Source organism: Lonchura striata, chromosome 7 (assembly GCF_050655825.1).
Source record: "Lonchura striata isolate lonStrDom1 chromosome 7, ASM5065582v1, whole genome shotgun sequence".
NCBI classification, from domain to species: domain Eukaryota; kingdom Metazoa; phylum Chordata; class Aves; order Passeriformes; family Estrildidae; genus Lonchura; species Lonchura striata.
In genome coordinates this window covers 6030476-6057247 of record NC_140709.1, presented here as the reverse complement: position 1 = coordinate 6057247, position 26772 = coordinate 6030476, and the positions used below count along the sequence as shown (strand labels likewise).

At 46.9% G+C, this 26772-nt stretch overlaps 1 protein-coding gene across 3 annotated transcripts; it reads left to right on the top strand.

The window, feature by feature from the left end:
- The first annotated feature begins 8863 nt into the window (after nt 1-8863).
- LOC110480616 (carnosine N-methyltransferase 2) lies at nt 8864-21875 on the top strand. 3 transcript variants are annotated; one of them, XM_021548696.3, is made up of 9 exons: nt 8864-9240; nt 10051-10554; nt 12499-12560; nt 14190-14328; nt 15830-15882; nt 18889-18996; nt 19102-19232; nt 19540-19633; nt 20570-21875. In XM_021548696.3, the coding sequence occupies exons 2-9, from the start codon at nt 10259-10261 to the stop codon at nt 20923-20925; spliced, it is 1239 nt and encodes a 412-aa protein (XP_021404371.3). In that variant the 5' UTR covers nt 8864-9240; nt 10051-10258; the 3' UTR covers nt 20926-21875. The 3 variants fall into 3 exon arrangements, with proteins under 3 accessions (XP_021404371.3, XP_077641031.1, XP_085440969.1); XM_077784905.2 differs by lacking the exon at nt 10051-10554 and having other exon boundaries at nt 8871-9240; XM_085584843.1 differs by lacking the exons at nt 8864-9240; nt 18889-18996 and having other exon boundaries at nt 9248-10554.
- Nucleotides 21876-26772: the final 4897 nt, after the last annotated feature.

Sequence of the window (26772 nt, the reverse complement as noted above, 5' to 3'; positions counted from 1 at the left end):
GTATTAAGCAATAATAGATCTGATGAAGCTAATGCATAAAGATCTTGAGGATAACTAGCCAAAATTGTGTCTATTTCATAGAATCACAGAATGGTTTGTGTTGGAAGGGACCTTAACAATCATCCAGTTCCACCCCCCTGCTGTGGGGATTTAGTGTTAGGAATTTAAACCCAGTGTGAATGCAGCAAGGCAAATGAAGATTCATGGTGATTCCCTGCGCCAGTCAAGACTACAAGAAAAAGCAGTGGGGAAATATCCACATTCAATAGAGACACATCCTATTCCAATTTGTCAGGGCTGTTAAAGGTAAGAGCAGCTTTGCTTTGCCTCCAGGCCAGGCTGGACGTCACACAGGGCCTGCGTGCCTGAGCTTGTTTGTGTGCCCTGATGAATGGCTCAGTTGTTGGGTTTTTTTTGTAAATTGACTTCCCACATCTTCCAGAGACCCCTGAAGAAGTCAAGCCCTGGCACCAGGGAATGTGTCATCATTAGTGGCTCTGGGGTGAGGCGGGTCAGAGCAGCCCCCGGGGCTCACAAGCACAGAGGGGATCCCAAAGCAGCCCATGGATGCTGGCCATGGTGGGGTCACCCCCAGCAGCTGTGGAGGAGCCCCAGTCCCTGGAGGAGCTGGGCTGAGAGCAGCCAAAAGGGCTCAGGGGCAGGCAGGGAAGCCAGCCCTGCTGTGAGCAGCACCACCAGAGCAATGGCAGAGCTCAGGGTCTGCACACGTGTAGGGCTCTTGGGTTCTGACACCTTTTCCAACCTTCTGCTGCTTCTAAACCATCGGTCCTGACACACGGCAAGGCCACAGCTGCTGCTGGCATTGTCATGAAGGTGGGAGCTGCCCTGACTTAAAATACATTTCCTCTCTTAACTCTGACTTTTTGGTGCACGCAAAGATAAAAAACACAGCATGAATTGCCCCCAAGTCTGTACAGCCTGGAACAGAAGTACAGGATAAAGCTTGTCCCTCCTTTCTTTTGCTACCCGTGAGGGCTTGTAAAGGTGTTTTGCCCCCTTGCCGTGATGGCAATAAGCCTTTAAGTGAGCAAATTGGTTTTGAGGTACTGGAGTTTGTACCTTGTTTGCTGCTGCCTTTCCTGCTGTTTCCATCCTGGCTCTGGGCAGGTACAAATAATGAATTAACTGCTGGATAAGCCCCATGCTCCCCTGAGCAATTATTCTGGCTTCTGCCAGAGCAGACTCAATTTGTCCTGCAATAAGTACAATTTTCTGAGAAGTTAGTTCTGGTTCAGCTGCTAATCATCCACATCTGTGCAGCACAGGTATTTTTGGGGGAGAGGACCCAGTTGTGAGTCAAGATGCCAGACTGGCACATCTTCAGAGCATTCCTGGTGCTTTTTGGGGATGCAAATGCCTTCCCTGCTGTGTGTGGCATTAACTCAATCAGTGGAGGGAGGAACAGCATAAAATATGCAATGACCTTGAGAACTTGGGCACCCAGCTCTTGCTTCCCCACCTCAGGGAGATCAGCACTGGTGATCCAACATGAATTTGAATCTCAAATATGTAAAATGTATTTGCAGGTGCTGGAGGCTGGGAATGGAGGTGCTGGTTAGAAAGGTGATTTCCTGCATCTGCTAATTAGTTCTGGGCAAGAAGTGTCATTAGACAGAAAGCAAATCATGGCAAACAGTATTTGAGCAGCAGTGTAAGCCTCACACACACCTAAACCCCAGCTAAAGATGAAATCGTGGTGGTGACTGGGAGACCCCAGGCTGGGTCATGCTGAGCTGTCCAAGGTTTTCTCACTGTGTTTTAGCTTCAGGATGCTCAAACACAGTGTAAAATGGGGCAGGGCTGGACACAAGCTCCAGGTTTAAGGACCAGGATTGTGTACAACAACAAGGCACAGGCTTTGCCCATTTTTCTGGGAGCCCTGGGGCTGGTGAAGGGCAGGTGTGCTGGTCCCACTGTTTTCATGCTCTGGACTGGGTGAGAAGCTTGGCAAAGTGCCTCTTTGCTGGCTCTGGTGAGGTCTGTGAGAGCTTCTGCACTTCTGCCATTGTAATCAGCTTCCTTCTTTGCATAATGTTTTGATGAGTCAAAATTGCCTGGTGTGTTAAAACAAATGATCTCTGCACACAGCAATAACTATCTGCATAATTGGTGTTAATCACTGCTGAATCCTCTGTGAATCTCTGTAACACAGCCCCTGTCTTGCCTGTACACACCAATGGCTTGGGTGCACATACCCTGTACAAAATGATGCTCCACGTGTCCAAAAAGCAAAGTCAAATACTGAAAGGCTTTGTAAGTGAGATTTTATGGTCTTGTGCCCAATCTTTAGATAGATGCAGAATCACAGTCAGTGTTATATTCTGTTTACTCACTTTGAATATATTATTAAGTGTTTATTGGTACCAAAAGAGCATAATTAAATAGCATTTCAACTGCAGATCAACACTATATTGATGAGGGTTTGTGGCACAGGAGATGTGTGAATTTTATTAACATTGTCATTTCCAGTCCCCAGCATCATAAAGGACTTGGACATTTCCCATTACAGTTGCAGATCCACCTTAACATTGCTAAAGCAATCATAGTGTGGGAAATTAGATATAAACTGAAAAATAATTAAAGGCCTGGTGACAACTTGATAACACTGAATAATTGAAGTGCTGGTGACAAATCCTGAATTCTAATTTTCTCCCTGTAGCTGATGCTAGTAATCAAGATCAAAAGTATCTTTGTTGCTTTAGGAAAGCTCTCTCACATTTGTACCATGTAAGGAGGGGAAGGAAAAGAGATGAAAACCTCAGGTCTGGGTTAGGTTTGCTAACAGCTCAGAATCCCTCTAAATCCTGCAGATGGGAATGTGCCAGAGCTGACCAAGCTTCTTCCCTCCTCACTCTTTGGAAAAGCATAAAGGGAGCTCCTGCAGGAGATACCTCCAGGAGTCTCTGCAATGTTGTTTAGGATGCACCCTGGGGAATATGGGGAATTTCTGAGTGCAAGCAATCCAGGACATTCACTCTGAGGGAAATGTCCACTCCAAGGTGGGCAAACATGAGATCTGCATCATGGACTGCAGGGGCTTGGCCAGGATGAGCATGATGACACAAGCCATGGAGTGTGGCTCAGCTCAGAGAGGTCCAGCTTTCACCAGAGCTGCTTCATTTGCTTTTGTTCCCTGGGATTTTTGAAGCAATTGTGGTCCTGACACATTGAAATGAAATGCTTGGTGCTGGTCCTCTGTGGCTCCTCACACCTGCCTGGAGCTGTGGGTCAGCCCCTGCCTCAGCAGCCAGACCCTTTCAGGGGTAACTGGTTAAAATCTGGCTGGGGGGAAAGGAAATGAGATTCTGTAGCCACCTGAGAGAGCAAGGATAGATGGGGAGCTGGGGCCACCAGGACCTGTCATCACCTCGGTGGCCATGGAGGACTTTGTGCAATAAAAATTAGAATTGCTGCAATGATGACTTAAACAGCATCCTTGTCTGAAAAGATATTAAGTACCTTAATGCTGTCCAGGGCTCATGCTGCCCACTCTCACCTGTGCAGGCAGCTCAGCTGCCTCCAAGGGCTGCTGGGGCTGACCCTGCACCCCTCTACTGCCAAGGTCACCCCACGACAGTGACAGCAGCCTGCAGGGATGGCTCTGCTCTGTGCTGCAGATGTGGTGTCACCCCCACTGCATCTGTGCAGGTTGCAGGGAGAAGCCCATCAGAAATTGGTCATAGCTGGAGGGAATGGTGGGGAGCAAACAGCACGGAGAAGATCCTTTTATTTTTGTCAGGATTCAGGTAAATATAAATAAACTGCTCAGGTGTGTTACAACAGCACACAGCTTAGAAATTGGACAACATCCAGTGCTTTACAAGGTGACAGAAGGTTGCCTGTGCTTAGTGCTTGCAGTAAAAATCCCCTTTTTTTCTTGAATATCCTATATATGTATGCACATGAACACAAACAATTTCAAAATTACCTCTCTGCTCTCTACACTGAAACTAGTCATTAATGTACCTTTTTTTTTTGTCTGATAAAACCATATGATAATATTTTGGCACAACTTAAAAGCCTTATTTAAATAAAGCCGTTGGAGGCTGTAAGTCACCATCCCCAGAGGCATTAAAAGATGTGGTGCTTGGGGACATGGTTTAATTGTCTGGCAGTGCTGGGGTAGCCATTGGAATTGATGATCTTGAAGGTTTTTTTCAGCCAAAACAATTCAGTGATGCTATGGCTGCAAAGAGGTGAAAAGCCAAGCGTGTCCCTGTTTGCTGCTGGCTGTGTGTGACTCCAAGGCAGCACAGACCCTGAGCCCTCCCTTGGCAGTTCTCCTTCCCTGCACCTCCTGCCCTGGCACTGGTCTGTGCATGTTTATTGATCACTTATTGAACTGAATTTGGCAGTGTGTGGGAGTGGGGATCATTTACAGCACAGTGAAGAGCATTTTGGCTCTGGTTGCACGTTTCAGACTGGAGGCAAGTGCCTTATCTCCTCCTTTATCTCATTCACTTCTGATCCCTTGTCAGTTATTTTGACATCCTTTGTAACCCACCTGACCCCTCATTTGGAACCTCTTTGAATCAGGTTTGGATTTGCTGTTCACTGTTATTTGGCATTGCAGTGGAAATCAAACTAATTAATAAACAGAAGGAGAAAGTGTTTCTGTAGGACTGGGACACTAGAGGATGCTTGGGGAGAGACAGCACGCCCAACACACAACTGCCCTCCCAAAACCCAGGAGATTTTGGGATGAAATGAGGCACAGACTTTGCTTGAAGGGACTGATAGTCTCTGTGAGCAAATGCAAGAGCTGTTGGGAGGCAGGGAGGAAAAGGAAAAAGGCTTTGATGAGGTCTTGGAGAAGAAACCAACTCCTCTGCATGGCATCCCATCTTCTCCAGCAGAACTATGCCCACATTTAATAAGTTTGTTAAATATTCCCATGATTTAAGCAGTCTTGCCAAGAGCTGCTGCTGGAGCAGATGGGACAGGGGATGCAGGAGGCACACGAGGCCATGTCCTCAGCAGGGTGAGGATGTGCCAGCCCTGGGCACACTGCACGTGCTGCCAGTGCCTCGTGGCAGGACAGGGCCCTGCTGGCACTCCCTGCTGCATTTTGGGGATACCCACAATGCCAGGGGGAGCTTGGCTCCAGGAGAGGAGGGGGGACAGACCCTGCACATCCACATCCCAGGCTGCAAAGCCAAGGGCAGGATGGAGGTGCATTTTTCAGACAGGGTTTTCACAGGGCTTGGCTCTGCTGCCTCTGCAAGGGCTGAGCAGCACAGCAGCAGATTGTAGAGGGACACAGGGCCCTGTAACTCTATCAGCTTTGATCAATTTTTCAGTCGAGTTGGGAATACACCAGAGAGCGTGTCAGCGTGCTTTATGGAGGGCTGCAAGTGCCTGCCATGGCTAAGCCATAAAATGGGGTCCTGGAAAACAGACATTTTGTTGTCACCATGAGGAGACTGCTAAGCAGTGAGGAGAAGGCACAGAAGAGGAATAGCTGGAGTCTGCAGTGCCCTGGCAGGGATGGTGGGCAGCCTGTGGTGTCCCCAGCCAGGGAGTGTGGGGACATGGCCCTGCTGCCATCCCAGTGCTCCTTCAGCCCTCACCCTGCAACCTCCTCACCCTCTGGCCCAGGAAAAGCAACTGCCCTTCTGTTCATGCTTAATGAACTAGAACAATCTGGTTTTAGCAATTAGTGGAGATGCAGCTGAAAACACCAAACAGTCCCCAGTGCTTCTGTTCTCCCAGCCCTTAAGACACTGATTGCCATGAACTGGCAGCATTAGCTCCATATTTTGAGCATATGGAGTAGGAAAGACACTTTTTTTGGTAATATTTTAATTGCTCTCCCGCTTTTCTGAATTGATTGCGATGATATAAGATTAATTTGCTTTCAGGGTATTTACCAGAGACTTTTTTTCAGACTCCCGAAGACATCCTGACACCCACTTGCCCTCCCTGCCAACCACTGAATTTTCAATTCATGAAATTGCTCTGAAATTAATCAATTTTTGGATTTCTTTCAAAGCATTTTCTGTGGTTTGAAGCCTGGAGTGCATTTTGGGTACCTTAGCATCCTCTAAAAGCTGGAATTTTGCTGTTAAAGATTTGCTAGGACAGATTTTTTTCCCCATCTCATCTGACTTCAGGAGCTGGGAATCAATTTAAGCACCAAATATCCTGACACTTGAGATAAAATAGTAAGAGTGGGTGCTCATTGCAGAAGGCCAAGGTGACTGGAGGTCAGAGCTGACAATTTCTGTGGGACTGGAGCCCTTCTCTCTCCCACAGCATTTCTGATGCATCCCACGGACTCCTGCAGCCTCAGTGTGCTCCTGGGGCAGCTCTGGAGTGCTCCTGCCTGCAGAGCAGGGCTGATCCTGCCTTTGCCTCTGCCAAAACAGTTCTCCTGATTTCGTCTTGCTTATTCTTAGGACAACTGTGGATTTCAAAAAAAATTACCCAGAGGTTTGACTACTGAGCCCAAGGAAATCTCCTGGCTTTTACCCGCAGTAACTGCTCCAAAGTATGGACATTTTCAGAGATTACCAGTTTGCTGAATGCCATTTTCTCCCCTGTGTTCAATCTCAAGTGCCTTTTCTTTCCACAGCCTATAAAAGAAGACTAATCCACAAACTGCAAGGCAAACCTTTTACTCTTCCTAAGCCTTGGTGCAGGGAATAATATTCAGCAAGAAGCAATTGCACCGCAACTACTGCCCGAGGCCTGATCCCTGCAGGATGAGAGCTCAGAGAGTGATAAGGTTTCAAATGACCTCTGTCAGCTCCTAAAGGGAAAAAAGGAAAGACAACAGCAGCCCCTGTGAGTGGGAAAGGCCAGTTCGATGGGATGAAAGAGAGAAAAGAGAGCAGAAAAGTGTCCTTGCATCCCCATCTAGTGGTTTTCTGGTAAAAGAAATCTGTAGTGCCTGGCTGGGACGTGCTCTCTGTGCTGCTGCAATCTGCTCGATGACAGATGTGTTAAACTGGATTTGCCAAAGCTGCTGCATTTGATCTGTTTTCATAAATGCTCCTCAGGGTTTGAGAGATGCAGAGCCCAATGCAAAAGAAGTTTTGACCCAGCTATCAAAGAAGAGTGAATTTAGCTGTGGTTTCTCTTTCTAAGTCTGTGAAAGGTGAGCATCCCCCCCTGGGCTCATGCCCACTCTTCCACTGCTTCTCTCTGCTTACCCACGGAAATGTGGCTCATCTGCCTATGTACATTCTGAGAGATATTCCAATTTTGTAACATATTTTTGCCTGGCAGAGTGGCTTTTCCTGGGATGCTTTGGCTGCTCAGAGCATTCAGATCTCTTCAGTTCAGATGTGGTGTGATGGCTGGGCTCAGCTTTGATTTAACAGCAGGTGAGTAAAAATAATCTAAATTCTGATCCTTAATTTCCTGTCAATTCATCCTCTTGAACCACAAAAACCTCTCAGGGCCCAGTCTCCAGCCTTACTATTTGCACTGCTAACTTTGAGCTAGAGACAAAATCTCTTTTGTTGGCAATTACACGTTTTGGTACAGCAGGATTTGCAAGGACCCCTGTTTTGGGGTGCTGTTCCCATTGGATGTGTTTAATCCTGCTCATGTTGGACTCCCAGCACATGCTGCTGGCAGCAGCACAGGTACAGCCAGAGAAATTTAAATTCCAAGTGTGTTTTCATGGCTGAAAACGTGTGAGTTTTTAGGAGTAAAAGGCACATTTTACCATATCTGTCTTTGCCCTCAGAGACATTATTTTTTGAATGGGTGGGTTGAAGAGCAAAGCTGGTCTTCACCTTGAATCAAAGAGCCTTTTTTTGCAGGCAGCCACATCGGACTTTCCCTCTGCCCTTACCTTGGCTCTGTAATTACAACTACATGAGTTAGGACCTCTAGTCAAACAGGTTGAAAAGGGTTATTTTAAAAGGTCTGGAAGAGCTGTACCAGGATCCAGGCTTTTAAAAAAGAGGGAGGAAAGACTGTGTAAAAAAAAAAAAAAATTAACTCCAAGACATAGATACTTCAGGTTTCTTGGGAGGTTGAACATGTCTGGAGCTCAGCAGCAGTGAGGGCTGCTGCCCCCAGAGAGGAAAGAGTTCTGCTTCTGCAGTGCCTTTTTTTTCAATATTTATCAGAAATTATGTTCTTTTTCCCATAGGAAAATATCCTATATAAACATATTTTAAAAAATACCGTTGCTCAAACACCAAAATCTACTACTGCCCAGGATTAAAGGATTAAAGGAAAACAAAATTTCTTCCTTTAATGAGAAATCTTGTTGTTAACTATCAGGAAAATGGGTGCTACAAAATTGCTGGTTATCCTTCTCTGTACCAGAATTTGCTTGATGGAGAATAACATGTTTGCGTGAAATATTTCACCTAGGGCAGTACAGAAACTACAGTACTTGGGAAGATTAGTTTAGAAAATGGAAAATATCTAATTGATGAAAACATTTTTATTAAAACATGAAACTGCTACAGATGAGCTTTGCTCACAAGAAAATCAGAGTTACATTACCTGATCTTTAATCAACTGTTCTAGGTGGATTTGGAAAAAAATCTCAAAAAGTAAAGTAGTAAACATGGAATCATACACTGGTTTGGGTTGGAAGGGACCTTAAAAATCATTTAGTCCTAAACCTTCTGCCATCAACACTCTAAAAATGACAAGGACCTTCCTTATAACCATCAGCCTAAAATCTGATTGCTATTTAGAAGGTAAATTCATTGAAATATGATGTCAATACCCAGGCTTTCCTGCCTGGAGGTGCAGGTCCAAGCTTGTGGTGGGCTGATAGAAATGGCAAAAGAGAGGGGCTCGGGGCCATGGGCAGCCCCAGCCTCAGTCAGGGAGAGAGGATGACCTATTTCTGCAGGATCAGCCCAAAAGTGACCCCGGAGCCGCAGAGGAGGAAACACAGCCGCTTTGTTTTCCTCTCCTTGCAGCCCAGCTCTGCTTCAGCCATCCTCTCGCTGACCAAAAATCAGCTTTTCCAGCAAAACAGGGTTCAGAGCGGATTTAGTCACGAGCTGGCCAGAAGGACTGAAAACACGGCTGGCAGAGGGCACATCCTGCAAGGGCAGCCCTGCCAGCCCCGCAGCTGCCCACAATGTCCCGTTGTTCCCAGCTCTGCAGAACAAAGGCTGCTGTTGGAGGCTGATGCCTGCTCGGGACACGGGGAGGGGGAGCAGCACCCTTGGATGTACAAGGAGGCTCCCAAGGTTTGCAGCTCCAGGCTGCTGGAGGTTTCTTGACAGCTCTGGGCAGGTATGGCTTCCTGCGGGGTGCCCACCCCTGGTTTTGGCATGGGGGGGTGAGGGGTGGCTTAGCTGGTGTCACAGTGACACTGGGTCAAGGCAGAGGTGGCTGGTGGACACGAGGCTGGGATGCTCCATGGTTGGTGTCTGGGATGGCAACTCTGGTGGGGCTGCTGAGGGGCTGAATGAACTGATGTAAGATCACTGCCCAGGTGGTCACACGGCAGCAGGAGCCAAAGGTGCACTTGAGACCTAGCAAAGAGGTTCTGGTCTTCCCTCACCTGGAATATATTGAACGTTTTGTTGAAGAGTAGCAATGCAGTTGTTTCTGGCTTAGCCTGCTGCTGTGGGCCTCCCTTGAGGTGGATAACTTAAATCCATCTGGAAGCCAAGTCTAGTGCAAACCAAGGCAGGTCACTTAGATGGTGAAGCATCTCCACCTGGTCTAGGGGATCTATGCAGGACAGGAAGTTTTCTGGGGATCTCAGTAAGGTGGGAGGTTTTATCTGCTCAATCTGTTCTACCCATAGTCTTCACTGAATGGGAGTGATGAAGGTCCTAATACTGCTCTTCCCACCAGTGGACTTTGCTTGGAAGTATAAAGTCTTTAAATCCTTGATTTTTTACATTTGTGTTACTAGATTTTAGGCAAAAGGAGCACCAGTCCTGTGGGTGAGGGTAGGGGGAAAATCCAGAGGCAAGTGCAGGGGGCACCCAGGATTTTCTGCATTTTGAACAGTGACCACTGCACCTTCGTGGGGACCTCCAGCCATCTCTCCCCTGTCCCCCAAAATGTTTCCTTGCTTTCTAATCCCTGCAGCTTAGCAAGCAGAGCGAGAGCAGGCTGGGCTCGCTGCCCTGTCCTGGCAGGGTAGGGGATGCCAGGCTGCCGGGGCTGGAGGTTCTGCCGCTGTGCCCCATATTCCCCCTGAGTCACAGACGGAAAAATCGCTTGCTCGGGTCTGCGGGCAGCCAAGGAGCTCCTCCGATCCCTGGGGAAGGCAGGGACCACCCAGCGCATCCCCGGGATGCGGGAAAGCGTTCGCTGCTGCGCAGGAAGGAGGGACAAGGCTCACAGCACATGGGAAAGGGGGAGCAGCCCCGGTCTGCCGCTGCCACTCAGGCTCCGAGGGCTGCGAGTGCCGGGGTCCCCCGGCGCTCCTGCCCGGGCTCGGGTTTCCTCCGGCCTCCGGCGGGGCCAGCCGGGTCGGGACGCGCTGAGCTCGGGCCGGCCGGCCCGGCCCCTCTGCCGGGCTGGAGGGGACACGGGAGCATCGGGATCCGCGTCCCCACCCGCCGTGGAGCCGGCCCCGCAGCTGAAGAGGTACGCGGGCTCTGCCAGGGGAGGGAGGGAGGGATGGTGCGAAGGATGGGGGCTAAGGGGGAGAACTTTAGCCCCTACACAGCCCAAGTTTAGGAATAACGAAGTTTATGAGTTATTCTTGCAATTTGTCTCCCTAGAGAAATCTTTTTCAATGTAAAGAGGCTGCATCACCTAAAGTTCTAATGTGACTTCCCTGTGGCTGCTGTCCGTGCTACCCAGCTCTGCTCACGGAGGGAAGAGGTTTAACCTTGCGAGCTCAGTCTTAGCTGGGAGCTGTGGCAACCACGGGCATCCTGCTCCCTGGCAGTCCCTGCCTCAGTCCTGCTGTTGGCTCGGGCAGGACCAGCCCAAAATGTTATTTGCAAATTTTAGGATCTGGTCTGGATTTTGACCAGATTTTAGAGGAAGTCTGTTCCTGTTTCACCTTCCCAGCAACAAGTGTTAATCAGTCTCAGAATCTAACCCCTGCCAGGAGAAATGGCAAAAGTGTCAGTGGAAGAGATCTTGGCATCATTTGTGCTGGTGAATGCTTGTGCTGAAGTCTGTCCAGGTCTCCTGGCAGGTCTCGTGGCATGGCTGGAAACACTTGACCTGTCAGAAATGGAATTCATGTCCAAAGCTGTTCCTCCCTGCACAGGAAAAGCCATGCTACCCTTCAGCATTTTAGTGGGAGATTTGCTCTGAAAAGCACCTTGCTGGGTTCACCCAGCTGAGGGGACAAAATAACCCTCTGGGGGGTTTGATGGGCAGAGATGGAAGAGATTGGAGGGTTGAGTGGAAATTGGAGGGACTGGCCTGCAGCCATGCTGGAGATTGTGGAGCTGGGCTGAGTTCTGGCTTCTTCTGAGAGGTCTTTCCTGGGGAGAGGTGAGGTCAAGGTGGTGGAAGAGAGACCTTTGACATGCCCCATGGACATGAGTTATATGACTTTGGCACTGAACTCAGATGAAATCAGCCACTCTTGCAGGACTCTGGAAGTGCCCCAGTGTCTCTGAGACTTCCAGGACCTCTCAGTATTTTCTTGCCTTCCTTGATCAAAGCAGTGCAGTATTTGCATGTGGACACTTCCTTGCCACATGGCCAGCATGGTCCCTACACATTTGTATCTCAAAGCCCCACTACAAACTCCCTTCTTTACTTTTACACCTCCTGCCTTGTTTTTTCCTTCACTTGGGATTTTTTTCCTTGGCAGAAGAGATTATTAGGCTGGGGTCTGCTATGCCAGACTGCTTGCCCTGAGGCATTTTCTAACAGCAAAGCCTTGGTGTGTCTAAACACATTGCACAGGATATCACCCCTAAGACTTGCTGTGCATCTCGATACTGAAATGTGGTTACCCAGGAGGGGACTCTTCCCTTTGCACAGACAGCCTCATCCCAAGCCTGTCTTTGCAGAAGTGAGGCCCTTGCTCCAATTTAAATGCATCTCTTGCTTTTTCCAGTGGCACCTCACCCCTGTTTTATGTATGAGGCACATTGTCCAAGGAAAATGAAGAAAGGAAAATGTCAGGCTGATGCCTTCAGTTGCAATGACTGGTTAATGGTTCTGCAGGGGTATGAAAACTCCCACAGTACATCTCAAACACTGGAGCAGTGGCCAGTTGTGGATGCCCCATCCCTGGAAGTGTCCAAGGCCAGCTTGCACAGGGCTTGGAGAAACCTGGGATAGTGGAAGGTGTCCCTGCCCATGGCAGGTGATTAGAACAAGATGAGCTTTGAGGTCCTTTCCAACCCAAACTGTTCTATTGACTCTAGGATTCTATGGCTATGATCAGATGCAAGGGAGTTTTGGCTTTCTCTAGTAAAAAAGAACAAAATAAATTATGGATTATCAGCAGAGGAAAGTTTGTCCTAGAGCATCGTCCCTTTGTTCTGCCTTTTCAGTGCAGCTTCAAAAAAGCATACAGGTTCTTCAAATAACTGAAGTTCTATACTTTCCTTACAGGAATAGTTTCCCCAGCATGAACTTTGAAGCAGAGATTCTGACAACACCACATGATAATTCAGGTATTTGGGAGAAAAAAAAAAAGAAAAAAAGAAATTAAAGTAAAATACCCACTCAGATTGCTATCACTACAAACATGTTTTAATTATCCTGGAATTAGAGATTGTTAAATAATAAAAAAGACAAAGAAGCAGGATGGTAAGCTGACTGCAATTCAGCTGATTTCAGGTTTATGTTAGGGTAGAGTTCAAAGTGTTGAGGATAGATATTGATGTCTTTACCTCCAATAGGGCTGGACCAGGAACACAGCTGCCAAAGACACATGGTTTTGGAAGCAGCAGAGGCATTCAACTTGAGGTTGCAGTGTCCTGAGACATACATGGTTCTCTTATTAATGGTGATAAAAATGCAACACTTTGAAAGGCAAAAATGAGGATGAATGTATTCTGCCAAGTCCTGTCCTTCATCCTCATTTCATTTAAGAGGAATAGCTGATTTTTTCCCCATTGAATGATGCCTTTTCAGCATTGATCTTGCAGGTGGAGGCTGCACTGTCAGTGCCTTCCTACTGCAGCATTGTCTGAGACAGACCCAGCCCAGCAGGGCATTTTAGTCCTGCCATTGCTCCTCAGGCCTGAGCAGCTGGCCAGAGCCTGAAAGGTGGCTGTGCTCAGGTGGGGTTGGGCTCTTTCTCCAGGCAACACTGACAGAGCCAGAGGACACAGCCTCAAGCTGTGTCAAGGGAAATAGAGGTTGGATATTAGGAAAAAGTTTCTCACAGAAAGAGTGATAAAGTACTGGAATGATCTGCCTGGGAAGGTGGTGGAGTCCCCATCCCTGGTGTGTCTAACAAAGCCTGGATGTGGCACTGGGTGCCAGGGTTTAGTTGAGGTGTTGGGGCTGGGTTGGACTCGATGATCTTGAAGGTCTCTTCCAACCCAGTGATTCTGTGAATTCTGTGAACTCTGTGAACTGCCCTGTCATTAGGATGGGGCAGCAGGAAAGGGAGACTTTGCAGTAACTGCTTGGAACCCCTTGAGTATCCCTGGGTTTTGGGTCACAGGGAGAGACCTTGGTGCCAGTCACCCACATTTCAACATGAGCCCATCCAGGTGAAATGTTTTGCCATCAGTTGCCCTCCTGGCCATGAGCAGCAGGTCCCAGCAGGGAATTCCCCTCCCTGGCAGCCCATTTCAGTCCCGTGCTGTGAGAGTAACATGAGATGCACAGGGTGGACTATTTTTGCTTCAGCTGCAGGTGGCAAGGTTTGTGTTGCATCACCCCTCCTGGGAAGTGTGCCAAGAGCTGCCCACCTTGGTCACACCGTCCAGCATGGGCACCAGTGATGGCCACAGGTTTGGACCCACCGTGTGATCCCTTCACCTTTTCTTTAGTCCTCCAGAAAACCCCTCCAGTTCCAACCCTTGCAAAGGTGCCCCACATCTGGCTAAACATTTTGGAGATATTTTTCTGTAATGATGAGTCACTTAGCAAACACGCTGATGTTGAAGGGTGCCCAAGAATAATTTTGGAACCCTGAGTGTGAACAGGTTGGAAAGTGCATCCCCTGCATCGTTTTCCCAAATCCCTGGCTCCTGGTGGGTTAGGTTGGGTTTCTCCCATGGGGTAAGTGCTTTGACCCTTCACATGCCTCTAAGCCTCTAACATGCAATCCATGATTGTTTCCCAAGATCTCTACATGATCCCTTCCATGAGAAGTCTCACAGCTGAGGAGTATGTGGAGGCCTTTAAAGCATTTTTGGATCACTCAACAGAGCACCAGTGCATGGATGAGTTCAACAAGGATCAAATGCCCAACATTGTGGCTGGGTAAGGAGCACTTCCCCCGAGGTGGGAAAACCATCATTATCCTGGGAGTCAGCAAACACTTCTAAGGATTTTTTGGGGCAGGAATGAACTTTAAATGCTTTTCAGTTTTAAGTCCCCTACTAGTAGTTTTTAGGATATTCTGTTTAATGACTCCAGAGTACGTGCTGTTTCAATTAATACACTCTGCTGCCTCTCAGCTTATGCTAAGGAAAGACTCAAGACCTCCTTCTCATGTCCATCTCTTTTCATTAGCTGATTTTTGAGGATTAAAGTTGGGTTTTTTGGTGGTTTGTTTTTTCTTTTTCTGAAAGAAACCTCTCTTATGCTCTCTCCCTGCTTTTGGGACTGCATCACATCCATCCAAACAGAAACACATCTCTAATTCTCTCCTAGTGGCTAATTTGTGGTTTTCCCAATCCCCTAAGAGCTTTTTATTTCTATCCTAAGTCGATTTGCAATGCTTAAGTACCAAATGATAATCAGTTTTGTAAAGTATTGATGTAATATCTTAAGGCTGGATAACTGCAGACAGCTTCAGAACAGCCTGGATCCAAAGCACAAGAAAGTCCTTTCAAATCTGGGTAATTTTTGGATGTTATAGGAACTGTATTTTTCTCCATTGTGTAAAAAGTTTAGGCGGGCAAATTTTTATTCTACAGATCATATGTATATAAAATAAACAACCCCCCCATTATTATGAAATAATAATATTATATTATTATAAAAATAAATTATGTTAAGAAATTTTAATTATGAATTTAAATCATGAACAACATTGTGACTTTCTATGATGCTAATTTTAGATTTGTGAAGGGGCTAAGGCCCCTGGACTTGATCACACCCTTCAGGACTTGCTGCTCATCCCACTCCTGTGGAATCATTACTCCTGAGACTGTGTTTGGGAAACTCAATCCCTCGGTTGTTATTAATATTTTGCTAGGTATCATGTGACTGGAATCTTTTAATAAGCAATTTTTCTAAGGTAAAAATTATTGACTATTCAGACCCTCCTCCCAATTTCAATCCAAGATTAATGTTGATAAGAGATGATTTCCAGTCACCTGGATAGCCAAATGGTTTTGCTTTTTCTGGGTGTTTATACCCAATATTCCCTCGTGAGGGTGCTGAGGTTTTCCCCAGCTCACCTTGTCCCTGCTTCCCCAGCAATGCCATCCCAGACAGGTACAGCCCCTTTGCCCCAGGCTTCCCAGAGCCTTTTTTTTTTTTTTTTGCCATCCACAGCCTGAAGAAATCTCCTTGGCAAAGGGTGAGAAATTCTGCATTTTGGTCCCTACTGTACTTTGAAATATGAGCTGGCTGCTCTGGGCAGGCTCCTGCCATGCTGGTTATCACCAGGCTCAGAAGGGATGATCAAATTTCTCTCCCAATTCATGTGCACAACACAAAAATTTCCAGGCTGATGTGTCATCCAAGAGTTAAGACTGAAAACACGAAGTGGTGTGCCACAGTGTGGTTAAGTGATGTGTATTTATCCTTTCAGTCTGGGCGCTGGAAAATCGACCCTCAACGTTCTGGGAGTTGGGAGTGGCACAGGTGAGGAGTGTGGGGATGGGCACGGGGGACCTGTGGGGAGCAGGAGATACTAGAAAATTGAGCAATGAGGATTACTCAGACATTAATGACAGCATTTCCCACCGGAGCACAGAAGGGCAGAAGGAAGGGTGAAGCTGGGATAAGAGGAGTGCTCCTTCCTTTCCTTCCCTCTCCATCCCCCTTCTGAAACACTGCTGCTCAGATCTTTCTAGAAATGTGTGATTTTAGCTTCGTTTCTGCCTCTTGGTGACTCTCACCCGACTTATTTGCCTCAAAGCAAGGACTCCTCCTTCTGGTTGGTACAAGAGCATCTTCAAACTTCGTTGGAGAGAATTAGAGACATTGGAGAAGTTCTTTCCACCCAAAATCCTGCCTTAGACTATCCCCCCTTCAAGGGATATTTCCTTTTGTTTTGCTTTTAGGGATCCCAGAGGCCAAGGCTGGGCAGTGCCCTGCTCTCAGTAGTGCAAAACCACCTGGCCACAACCATTAGCTTTGCATCAGCTTTTTCAAGACATGTTTCATTGTTACTGCTGTGTTTTTACCCAGTGATAAGTAGGCTTTAACTGCAAATGATATTTTTCCCCAGAGAGAAACCGATCCTTTGGAAAAATAGCTTTAAAGTTGTTCTAAATGCATTTGCGTTTAAGAAAAGCCAAAATAACAAAACAAAAAAGTGGTGAAACTGCCAACTTTGCTCCTAGGGAAACTGGGAGAAAATAAAGAGTAGAGAAATGAAGCAGTGGTTTGATTTGTCAGAGTTTACTTCTGCTTTGAAAAGTATTTTCAGCTGAATTTTAAGTGCTAATACTTTCAAATGAAAGCATTTTCCTCACTTTTTTTGGTTTTGTTTTCCTGAGTAAGAGAAAATTAGCATTTGATTGTTTTCCCCAACTGGGAATATGTTGGAGCATATGAGAAACCAAGCAGGAAGAAATTATTCAGCTCTCAATTACCCTCTATTTTCATTAAGTAATATAAAACAGAAATTCTGACTCCACAAAAGCACAGGGGGGAAATGAACTTTTAGCATCGTCCTTAATTTTCCTTATGTCCTCTTCAGAGGAGGTTCTAATGGAAAAATAAACCCTCTAAAATTTCCTGTGTTTCCTGGGTGAGTGCCCCTCACAGATGCCAGGAGAGGGGTCCAGACCTGCACCCCCCCAGCTTGCCCATGTCTGCAAGGACTGAGCTTCTGGGGCTGGGCATGGAGTGAGCTGGGATGGCACCAAGTAAAAGGTTATATCTGATCCCTGACCTTTTCAGAGGTGGACTCTGGTTTCACAGAGGCCCCAGAATTAGTTTAGTTGATGAAAATATTAATGAGGATTAGTAGCTGACTCCACATCCTGAAAGTCTCTGTTGTGGTCCAAATCACGTTTTCTCACTCACCCCATGTTTTCTCATGGCTGGTTGAACTCTGGGCTGGAACTTTCCAGTTGCAGAGAGGTTCCAGTCCTGTCCCAGCCTTGCTGTGGTCAGTGCTGGAGGGTTGTTGCTGGCAAGGCCAGCTGCAGCAGGGAAATTCCTGCCCTAGAGTGCTGTTATTTTACTGCTTGTTTTTACAGACACCATGGTTGAAGATGTTATTACCTGCTCTTGCAAACACTGGATTAAGGAATTTTACAGAGGCGGAGTGAAAAAAACTCCAAACCTAAGCAGCTTTTAAGACAACCTGCTGTTGCTGCACTCATTTACCTCCATCAGTGGCTCCAGGGCATGGGGCAGTGATGCTCTTCCTCTGGCCCTGCCCCAAGGCTGCAGGCAGCTCTAAGGGCTGGTGCTCCCCAAACCAGGCACTTACAAACTGACATCTAGGGCTGCCACAAATGATTCAGCTGCTTGCTATTGGGATCTTCCTTCCTGTCAGCAGTATTGGTCCCTGTACCTTCAATGGATGCAGCCACAGCCTCCTCCCTTGAGCCTTTGGCTGGCCCTGCCCCGCTGCCACTGCATTCCTCACAAGCCTGGGGTATTTTTTCTCTCATTTCAAAAGACTCCTCCTCCATTGGATGTAGTACTGGCATGGCTGGTATTTCCTTCCTTGAATTCTGTGTACTGCAGCACCTGCCAAGGATGGCAGCTCTTCCTGTGGCTGGCACATCAGCTGAAGGAGCAGGGAGGATGCAGGATCTCCTATCAAGACCTCCCCGTGTGACATTTGCAAGGCTAGGGCTATTTTTAGGCCCTACCATCAGCTACAGATAGGATTCTTGCAGAGGTCTCATCAAGGTGGTCACTTCTGCTGTTTATTTACATAGCTTGAAGTGCTCCAGGGGGACTCATACACTTGGCATTTCTGGGAAATAAGCAGCATGACCTGTATCACCTCAGAGAGGCTGGAAAGTTCCTAGAGCAGGAGGACAGACTTCTGCTTGCTCCTCCAGAGCTTATACAGCAGCACAGGAGCACCGAGAGCTAAATTTGCAGGGCACTTCCAGACAAATGTGTGTCCACCTGTATTTCCAAGATAGCCATCAGTTATTTGATACCCAAAGAGGGAGGATCCAGGACACTGCATGTCCGTGGGTCTTTTCTCTTGTGATGCAGTTCCCCAGGTCTTGGGGCTGTATCACTGTGTCACTGTGTCCCTGTGACAGCCCCAAAACCATGGGCCACCCCATGCAGCTGTCAGCTGCCTCCCAGCACCCATTCAAACTTTGTGGGGTTGTTGAAAACTAATGTTTCATGGTTATTTTTGTGAACAGTGAGCTGTGATTCTTTTGGCCTGTGTGTCCCACGACCCAGGGTATTGCCATTAGCAGGTTTCTGTGCTGCTGTTTGTCTCTGCCTTGTTCTCAGGCTCCTCTGTACCCCTCTGTCAGCTTGAGCACTACAATACCATGGTGAGAGTACCACCAGGCTGTGCCTCCACACGAGCCACAAAGCAGAACATGCCTCACCTCTGCTGGGGGATTTCCTGGCAGGAGTGGTGCCTGGTGCACTGGCATCCTTCCATTGCATTTACCTGCTTTCTAAAGTAGTGAATTTGTGTTTATTAAATAGGTGAGCAGGATTTGAAAATGATCAGAATACTGCAGGCTGTGCACCCAGGGGTCTTTATTGACAATGAGATTGTGGAGCCCAACCCACAGCACGTGGCAGCTTACAAAGGTAAGGCTGCACCTGCTGCCTGGGTTATAGCTGACCATCCATTTGAATGCTGAGTTTTTCTGCTATTTTATGAAATTCAGGGATTTCTTCTGCTTTTTGAAACAGAGCTGGTGAATCAAGCTCCAGACCTGCAGAATGTTTCTTTTATTTGGCACCAGCTCACTTCCTTGGAGTATGAACAGCAGGTGAAGGAGAGAGGCACACATAAGAAATTTGACTTCATCCATATGATCCAGGTAATGGACATTTCTTTAACACAGGGCTATAGGATTTAACTACCCCCTTCAGTTCTGCTGTGTGCTTGAATTTATGACCAGAGCTGAGCACTGCTCTCCCATAGCAATTCTGCAGAAGCTCTACAAACACCAAAGCTGGCAATGCTCAGTGATGTGAGATGTCCCTAAATGGGCATGTGGAATCAGGAAAGGCTAGAAAACACCTGGAACAGAATTTAAAACACCTCTAAAATAAAGGATTTAAGCCTTTGGAGGGTCATTGCACTGTGGAGGAAGAATAATGGCTGTGTGTCACTGTCTCTTCTAGATGCTGTACCGTGTGGAGGACATTCCCAGTACTATCAAGTTTTTCCACAGCTGCCTTGACCATCATGGTAAACTCCTGATCATAATTTTATCAGGTAAGGGAGACCTTGCATTTTTTTTCTCCATTGCTGGAGTTTTGAAGGTCTTTGGCATTCGAGAGCCACAAATATTTATCTGGGGATGTCAGTGGTGCTTATTCTATAGTAAATAACTTTTTAAGATTCTGGATTTCATATGAAAAATGTAATCTTGGGCTTAGCCTTGGGCCCAGTGTCTGATGGGGCCCCTTAGGCACAGCCTTTGTGCTCTTGCTTCCCTGCTCATGGAATTGATGTAGTAGAGAGAAGTGTGGCTGTCCATGAATGAGGGTCCATCCTTCCTCATGGTGAAATCAGCACTGGAAAAACACAACCTGAGCTCTGTGTGGCCTCATCCTTAGGGCTCTTACCTTTGTACAGCAATGATCCAGAGCCCAGAAGGACTGCAGATCAGGAGAAAAGGGCACAGCATGATGGCACTTCTTAAAAGAATAGAGTGTTTTGTCCCTTTTGGCATTCATGAATCCCTGGCTCACAGTGTGGTGGAAAAGCACCAATTCCCGTGTTCCCCACAAAATCTGCCTCTCACATTGTCTCTAGGCTGTTTCCCTTGCTGTCTGGGGCTGCTTTTTGAGGTATGTATTGTTCAATGAGCACTTATAGTTGGGGTTTGATGAGTGAAAACATCTGTACAGCTTTGGCCAAGGGACAGTTAAGAGGTAGCACAGGCTGAACACATTGACACCTCTGTGTGCACCCTTCCTTCTGGGCAAATTCAGGAGACATCTCCTAGGAGTTTCCTTTAAACAGGGCAGCTTTGGAGGGAGGGCTGAGGGAAACCAGGGTTTTATGAGGTACAGATATTTATAAGTAGTCTTGAGTAAGGGTAAAGTTCTCCTCCTGCCCCATCAGCGAGGGAACTTTCCCAGCTCATTTCACAGTTGATTGACTGCCTTGGCTTTGCCAAAGTAACCTTCCCTGGTGCCCCGGCAGACAGCAGCGGCTGGGCCAGCCTGTGGAAGAAGCACAGGGACTGCCTGCCCGCCACCGACAGCGGCCACTACATCACCTGCAGCGGCATCACGGAGGTGCTGCGGGGGCTGGGGGTGCGGCACCGCGTCTACGAGCTCCCGTCGGGCTGGGACATCACCGAGTGCTTCGTCGAGGGCGACGCGGTCGGCGGCCGCATGATGGATTTCCTGACCGGGACCAAAAACTTCCTGGGCACGGCCCCGCCGGCGCTGCGGCGGCGGCTGCAGGAGGCTCTGTGCCAGCCCGAGTGCAGCAGCACCAGGGACGGCAGGGTCATCTTCAGCAACAACCTCAGCATGATCGTCGCCGAGTCCTAGAGGCCGCGGCCTGTGGAGCTGGCTGGTTGGCGCCGTGCATCCTGCCGGAGCTCTCGCTGGCACTTCCAGCTGTGGGTGCAGCCGCGTGTTTGCGCACCCACGGACGAGGCAGCTGGAGGAGGTGGCAGCCCGGTGCCGGCCGGGCACACACCCGCTGCGGCCACGCGTGCCAGCGGTGCCTTCTGTCCCATCTGGGTCGCCAGACACTGACGCCTTGCGAAGGCTGACCTAGAGCAGGGACTAGATGGAGCTGAAGAATAAAGTAGGGATTTATTAGCAGGCCCCAATGGATGGGCAGCACCCGAGCCCAGCCAGGGCTACACCCAAGGTGGACCCAAAATGGTCACAAAATGGACGATTCAAGGGGTCTCACACTTTTATAAGTTTTGGTCCATTTGCATATTAATTGTTCAATTATAGCTTTTGGTTATGAAGTCCCATCCTTGTTTTTCTCTCTTCAGTCCACATAGTTTATACTCATGGGCCTGAGATGTGGATCATTTGTCCTTGTTCCCCAGCTAGAGAAGGTTTGCCTACTCTACGAAGAGAGCTCACCATCCCCTAATACAAAGATCAAAACTACAGGCTAAAGCAGCACAGAATCTGAAAAATATAAAAGTTAAAATCTGAGGCATCACCAGAACAAAACCAGCAATATGTTCCTGATGCTTTGCACCCAGGTAATGTCACTGCACCCAGGCCTGAGCAGTAAGTTGCTCTGCACTAGGCTATTTCATGGGGTTTTATTGGTATAGACATTTACTGTCCCAAGTCTCTCAGTGTCTCACAATATAGACATGTCTTAAAAATTTATCAGCCTTTTTGTTTGGAGAATATTTTGGAACCCAGGATGATACTTGCCCTGTGCTCTTTCAGGCAGACATTAATTTTGTTACTTTCTTACTACTGCTTGTCTCCATATAAAATAAAAGCAATCTTAAAACACAAAAGTCACATCTGGTTCTGCACACATGATATTATAGAAAACGAAGAGCAAAGAGGTCATTGAGTTAAAAAACAAAAAATATGCAAAGTACCATTTTATGGAGGCATTAAGGGTTTCTTGTAAGTGAGAAAGATGAGCCTGAGGATGTGTAAAAGCTGGGAGAAAGCTGCAGCTTGTCCTTGTGCTGCAGCCCTGGGAGGCAGCTTGGCTGTCGTGGAGCAGCATTGCTGCAGCACAGCAAAACAGCACCAACAGCACTAAAATGTGGTGTATGTGGTTAAAATGTTAATATAGGTAAGTTAAGACTGTTTCCCAAGGGCCCTGAGTTGTTCAGAGGGCTGCAGGAGGTGCTGCAGGGCAGCCAGCTCCAAAGGGAGATGCCACTCAGGATGCCAGTGAGGTTTGGTGCTGCATTTGGCACCGTGCTGCTGTGCAGACCCTGGACATGGGGAAGCTGCCTGCAGTGTCAGCAGCCTCACTGCAAAGCTCCAAGGGGGGAAAACCCAGCTCAGGTGGGAAACACCTGCAGGCACAGAAGCCATCTGTCTCTATGTCTGAGTTTTCCATGCTTAAGCTGGGTAGGACACACCTGTGTGCACCTGGAGGGGCTCAGGTGGAGGTGTGGTGGGGATCAAATGGCTTCTTCCTGTCCCATGAACACATGGGTTTGTCACTCTGGCTTGCAAGATATTCCATGTCACTGTCACCCAGAGTCCTGCTGATCCTGTGTCCCACCCCACCCAGCTGAATGCAGTTACTGCCAGGGACAGCATCACTCTGAAAAGGTAACGAGCCTCCAGAGCCATTGTGTCTCCCCTCTGTCCTTTGGTTTGTTTTTTTTTTTTTTTTGGGGTACTTTTTTAGGTTTGGGTTTTATCACATCTTTTTGAAACACAGCCATTTCTCCTGAAACTACTGTAACAGGAAAAATGAGCAAAATAATGGGAAACCAGCAGCATGATATCATCTCCCTGTCAGGACTGAGGCACCCCAGCCTGCAAGTACTATTGCTGTCAGTTCCAGAAACATCAGTCAAAAGTGGACAACCTCCTTCAGAGTACCCCATACCTGTGCACAAGCTTTTCCCTTTGATCCATCCTATTGTTTATTCCACGGGCATCTCCTTTGCTGGTGCTGGCTCCCAGCACTGGGCAGGGAGTGAACAGCTGGGCTGTTGGACAGGATCTCAGCACTGCTCCCATCACTGTTCTCCTTCCACTTTGAATTCCCACAGTTTATTTCCAATCAGCAGGGGTGTCTCTGTCTCTACCTGGTAGATTAAGAGGAAAAACAAAAGGTACCATAAATCATGCTTGCATTTCAAGCTTCAAAGGAAGATCTTCCTGTTAGTGTTTGCAGAAAATTGGCACAATACAGTTTTGCCCAGATCTTCCCCAGCCCAAGAGGTTTTCTACCCCTCTTTGGAGTTTCCTTCACAGACACATTTCCAATAAACAGATACTCAGCAAAACCATCTGTGAGCACAAAATTTACCCACACCATTGCAAATCAATGTGCAAATGCTCAAAAATAAAGGAGCACTTCAAAGCAGACTGTTTAGTGACAGGCTGGGGAGATTAAACAGGGCACCCCATTAAAAACACAGCTGATCAATGTAATTTTTCCTTTGATTCTTCAAAAGCAAGTAGTTTATCAACAACTCTGCTTGTACACCTGGAATAAATAGCATCCTAAGTGTCCCATTTGTTTATATATTTATTCTTTGGTGAACATGCTGTTTAATAACTATTTCTTTTGCTTCCTAAAAGATGCTCTCCTCCCATGCAGAATTTCAGACTGTGCTTCCCCAGCAACAGAAGGATGACCACGAGAGGGCTGCAGCAACCAGCAGAATAAATCCACCTCAATCTACCTCCCAGAACTCTGGAAATGCTGAGCTGAAGCAGCAGAACCAGAGTCAGGCAGAAAAATGCATTCAGCTTCCTCTGCTGGCTCATCACACCCTGATCCCAGCAGCTGGGACCACACTTGTTTCTACTCCACTAATGGGCTCTGACTCTGACTCTGGGCTCTGGTATGTAAAAAAGTCACAATGACACAGCACAGCTGCACAAGGGATGCACAAAATCTGCTTTTGGGTTGTTTTTGGTTTTTTTTCTCTCACTCGATGGCTGGAGTGCTGCAGCTCGGCTGCCACTGGAGCTCAGGTCTGTGGACAGGGACCCAGGAGTGACAGATCCCAGGGAAGGAAACACCAGGAGGGGGATGGCAGGAGTGAGAGGCTGCTCCAGCCTTAGCTTTGAGCCAAATGAACCCTGCTGAGCTCAGCCCAGGAGGAGCTGTGCTCCATAATGAGTTTCATGGCAGTTCCCATTAGTGAGGAGCCAGTCCATGTCTCCCAGAGATGCTGGGATGCTCCATCAGCACCAGTTACTTCCAGCCCAGAGACAAGGCTGCTGTGGATAACCATGCAGGAGGCTGCCCTGTGCTCTCTGCAGTAGCACCAATGCCTGCAAAACCCAAACTGTGCAGTTACATATGGAGCAATTGCAGATTTTATCCTCATTTCCAGTTCATAATATGCCCATTTCAATGCACAGCTCTGGTTGTGTTACAGTCCCCTAAAAAGGAGTTATAGGGAACAAGCCTTTACAACATCAAGGATGGATAATTTTAGTTTTACTGGGCCTATATGCAGTCTTGGGGACTGGATGGTTTGCCTTTGAAGTGTTAAGGCTTCTCTACTCATGAATATCATCAGGGAAATGAAGGTAGCATGGGAACTGCAAAATCTAGGAGCTGATTTCTGAATAATCTCATTAAAAACAAGCCCAGAAAAATACTGGAGTGTATACTACAAAGATTATATTTAATCTCAGTAGGGGGGGAAATAAAGAGACTGAACTTTTTTCCCTCTCCTTCAACATTTTCCCATGGAAATCTGTTGAGGCTTATATCAAGCATGTAGGATTGTGATCACTATTTTGGAGCTTATAAAGGCCTTCCTAGGAATAATAATATCCTAGAAAGACTCTAGAAAGGTATTTATCATCCTGCTTTTTAAACTGAATATTTTTTTCAAGATCATGTCCTCCAGACTGAGGATGAATATCTAATCCAAGTCTGAAATATCTTTATTTTTGAGCATCGCTCCTTGTAGTCACTCCCCTCCCTTACTGAAGTCTCAACAGAAACTTAAATCTTGCTAAATGGTGAAACTCTCTTAGGCAGAGAATGCGTTGCTCATCCCCCATTCTCCTTCAATTCCTTGTTAACAACAAATAAATAAAGAAAGAAACAAATCCCTCCAAGATAAATGTTTGGAGCAGAAGCTCCAGCTGGAAGGATCTCGTGCCTGAGGAGGGTTTGTGGAACATGTGAGATGGCAGAATCCCAGTGGGGTTTTTCTTCTCATCCCTGAGAAGGAACAGGGAAGAGCAGAAAAGGAGTTTAATTTCCACTCCCCACTTCTGATGACACGTTTGATTAGACGTGCCAGCAAATTGCTAGAGAAAACATATGTTTTGTCATACATTGTAATGATGGCTCCTCTGGTGAATTTATAAGTGTGATAAGGAAATTTTCAGAGCGGTCTCTAAGTCCCTACTGCTTTGTTAACATTTTTTAGCATCCTATTAATCACTCTGTATGTATCTGTCAACAGCTGATACTATGGATTAAGGAAGATTACAGCTCATTGCTCCAGTGGCTGTTTTCTTTAGGATTTAACTCCGTAGTCACTTTGCCATCCACCTCCCTCTGACAAAACCAGCCCCTTGCTTCTGCAAACACTTTGCAGTGCTTCCCTGACTAAGAGTGGGTTTACTTTAAAAAGTATCAAAAGTGCTCATCCAGAAGGGAAATGTTATGATTTTATTATTTCTAGAAGAAGGGTTAACACACTTTCAGTGCTGCACAAAGAGTCCCCAAGATCCTGATTTACAGATGTTTCCATGCAGATTAATGTTGACATTGTTTTGTCATGTTTGTGCAGATCATGTCACTTGTTATTTGGGGAAATGGGATGTTATTTGAGGAAATTCAGAAAAAAGTTCTGCAGGCTTGGTAAATTTAACTCATAGACTTTCTCCCTTGTTTACTATCAACTATAGGTCATTCTCCAATTCTATTTGTTATCCACTCTGGGATACAAAGAAATCTTTGGGACTCCTATGATGCAACACAAAGCAGAATTAACACTGGAGAATCAAACAGCTTACCCATGAATAACCTTCAGACTAAAATGTATTCACCCAAACTTACTCCCTTGTGCCAGGACTTGTGTTTGTACATAAAAACAATATCAAAAATACCAGTTTTGACCTAGACATTCTTCCTGAGCTTATTTAATTCTTACATCTTGTCTCCAAGACCTTGTCATTCCTTGCTCCCTTGTCTGGCAGAGCATTTCCCCACCACAGCCTCATCCCAAAGCAGCCAAGTTAAAGAAAACTTTCCTCTCATGCTCAGAAGATGCAGGGTCGTGGCCAGCTTGGTCCTGGCTCACTTGCAATTCCTGCCAAATGTTAATGCAGATTTCTCTCTTCAGAGCCTCAGGTGACACAAAGCTCCTCTGGGTGTTTTACTGGGAGCCTCTCACCCCATTACAAATATCCTAAACCAACAAGCACTGCCAGAGCCTGCCTTCTCTGCACTTGGTGTAAATTATCCCTGGGCCACTGCTTAATGTTTTTTTATTTCTGATGCCTTAAAATTTTAAATTGAGGGCATTAGTATAACCTATAGTACAAGGCCAGGTAAAGGGGTTAATTGGAGAGGAAATTTTTGCTTTGCTGTATGGGAGAGCTGTATTTTACTCCCCCTAACCCCCAGCTAATAGAGTCCCCAAATTCATTCTTGTTTTGGTGGGAATTTTAATAAATCTTCCAGTTTCATCTCTCGGCCACAAATTGCTTCTAAACATAATTAGCCTTTCTACT

Bases quoted from the DNA above. Each gene is read 5' to 3' on its own strand.
- LOC110480616 (XM_021548696.3), top strand. From the start codon at position 10,259: ATGCGGGAAAGCGTTCGCTGCTGCGCAGGAAGGAGGGACAAGGCTCAC. The intron at 14,329-15,829 runs GTAAGGAGCACT...TTATCCTTTCAG, and splicing joins ATGCCCAACATTGTGGCTGG to TCTGGGCGCTGGAAAATCGA. The intron at 18,997-19,101 runs GTAAGGCTGCAC...TTTTTGAAACAG, and splicing joins GCACGTGGCAGCTTACAAAG to AGCTGGTGAATCAAGCTCCA.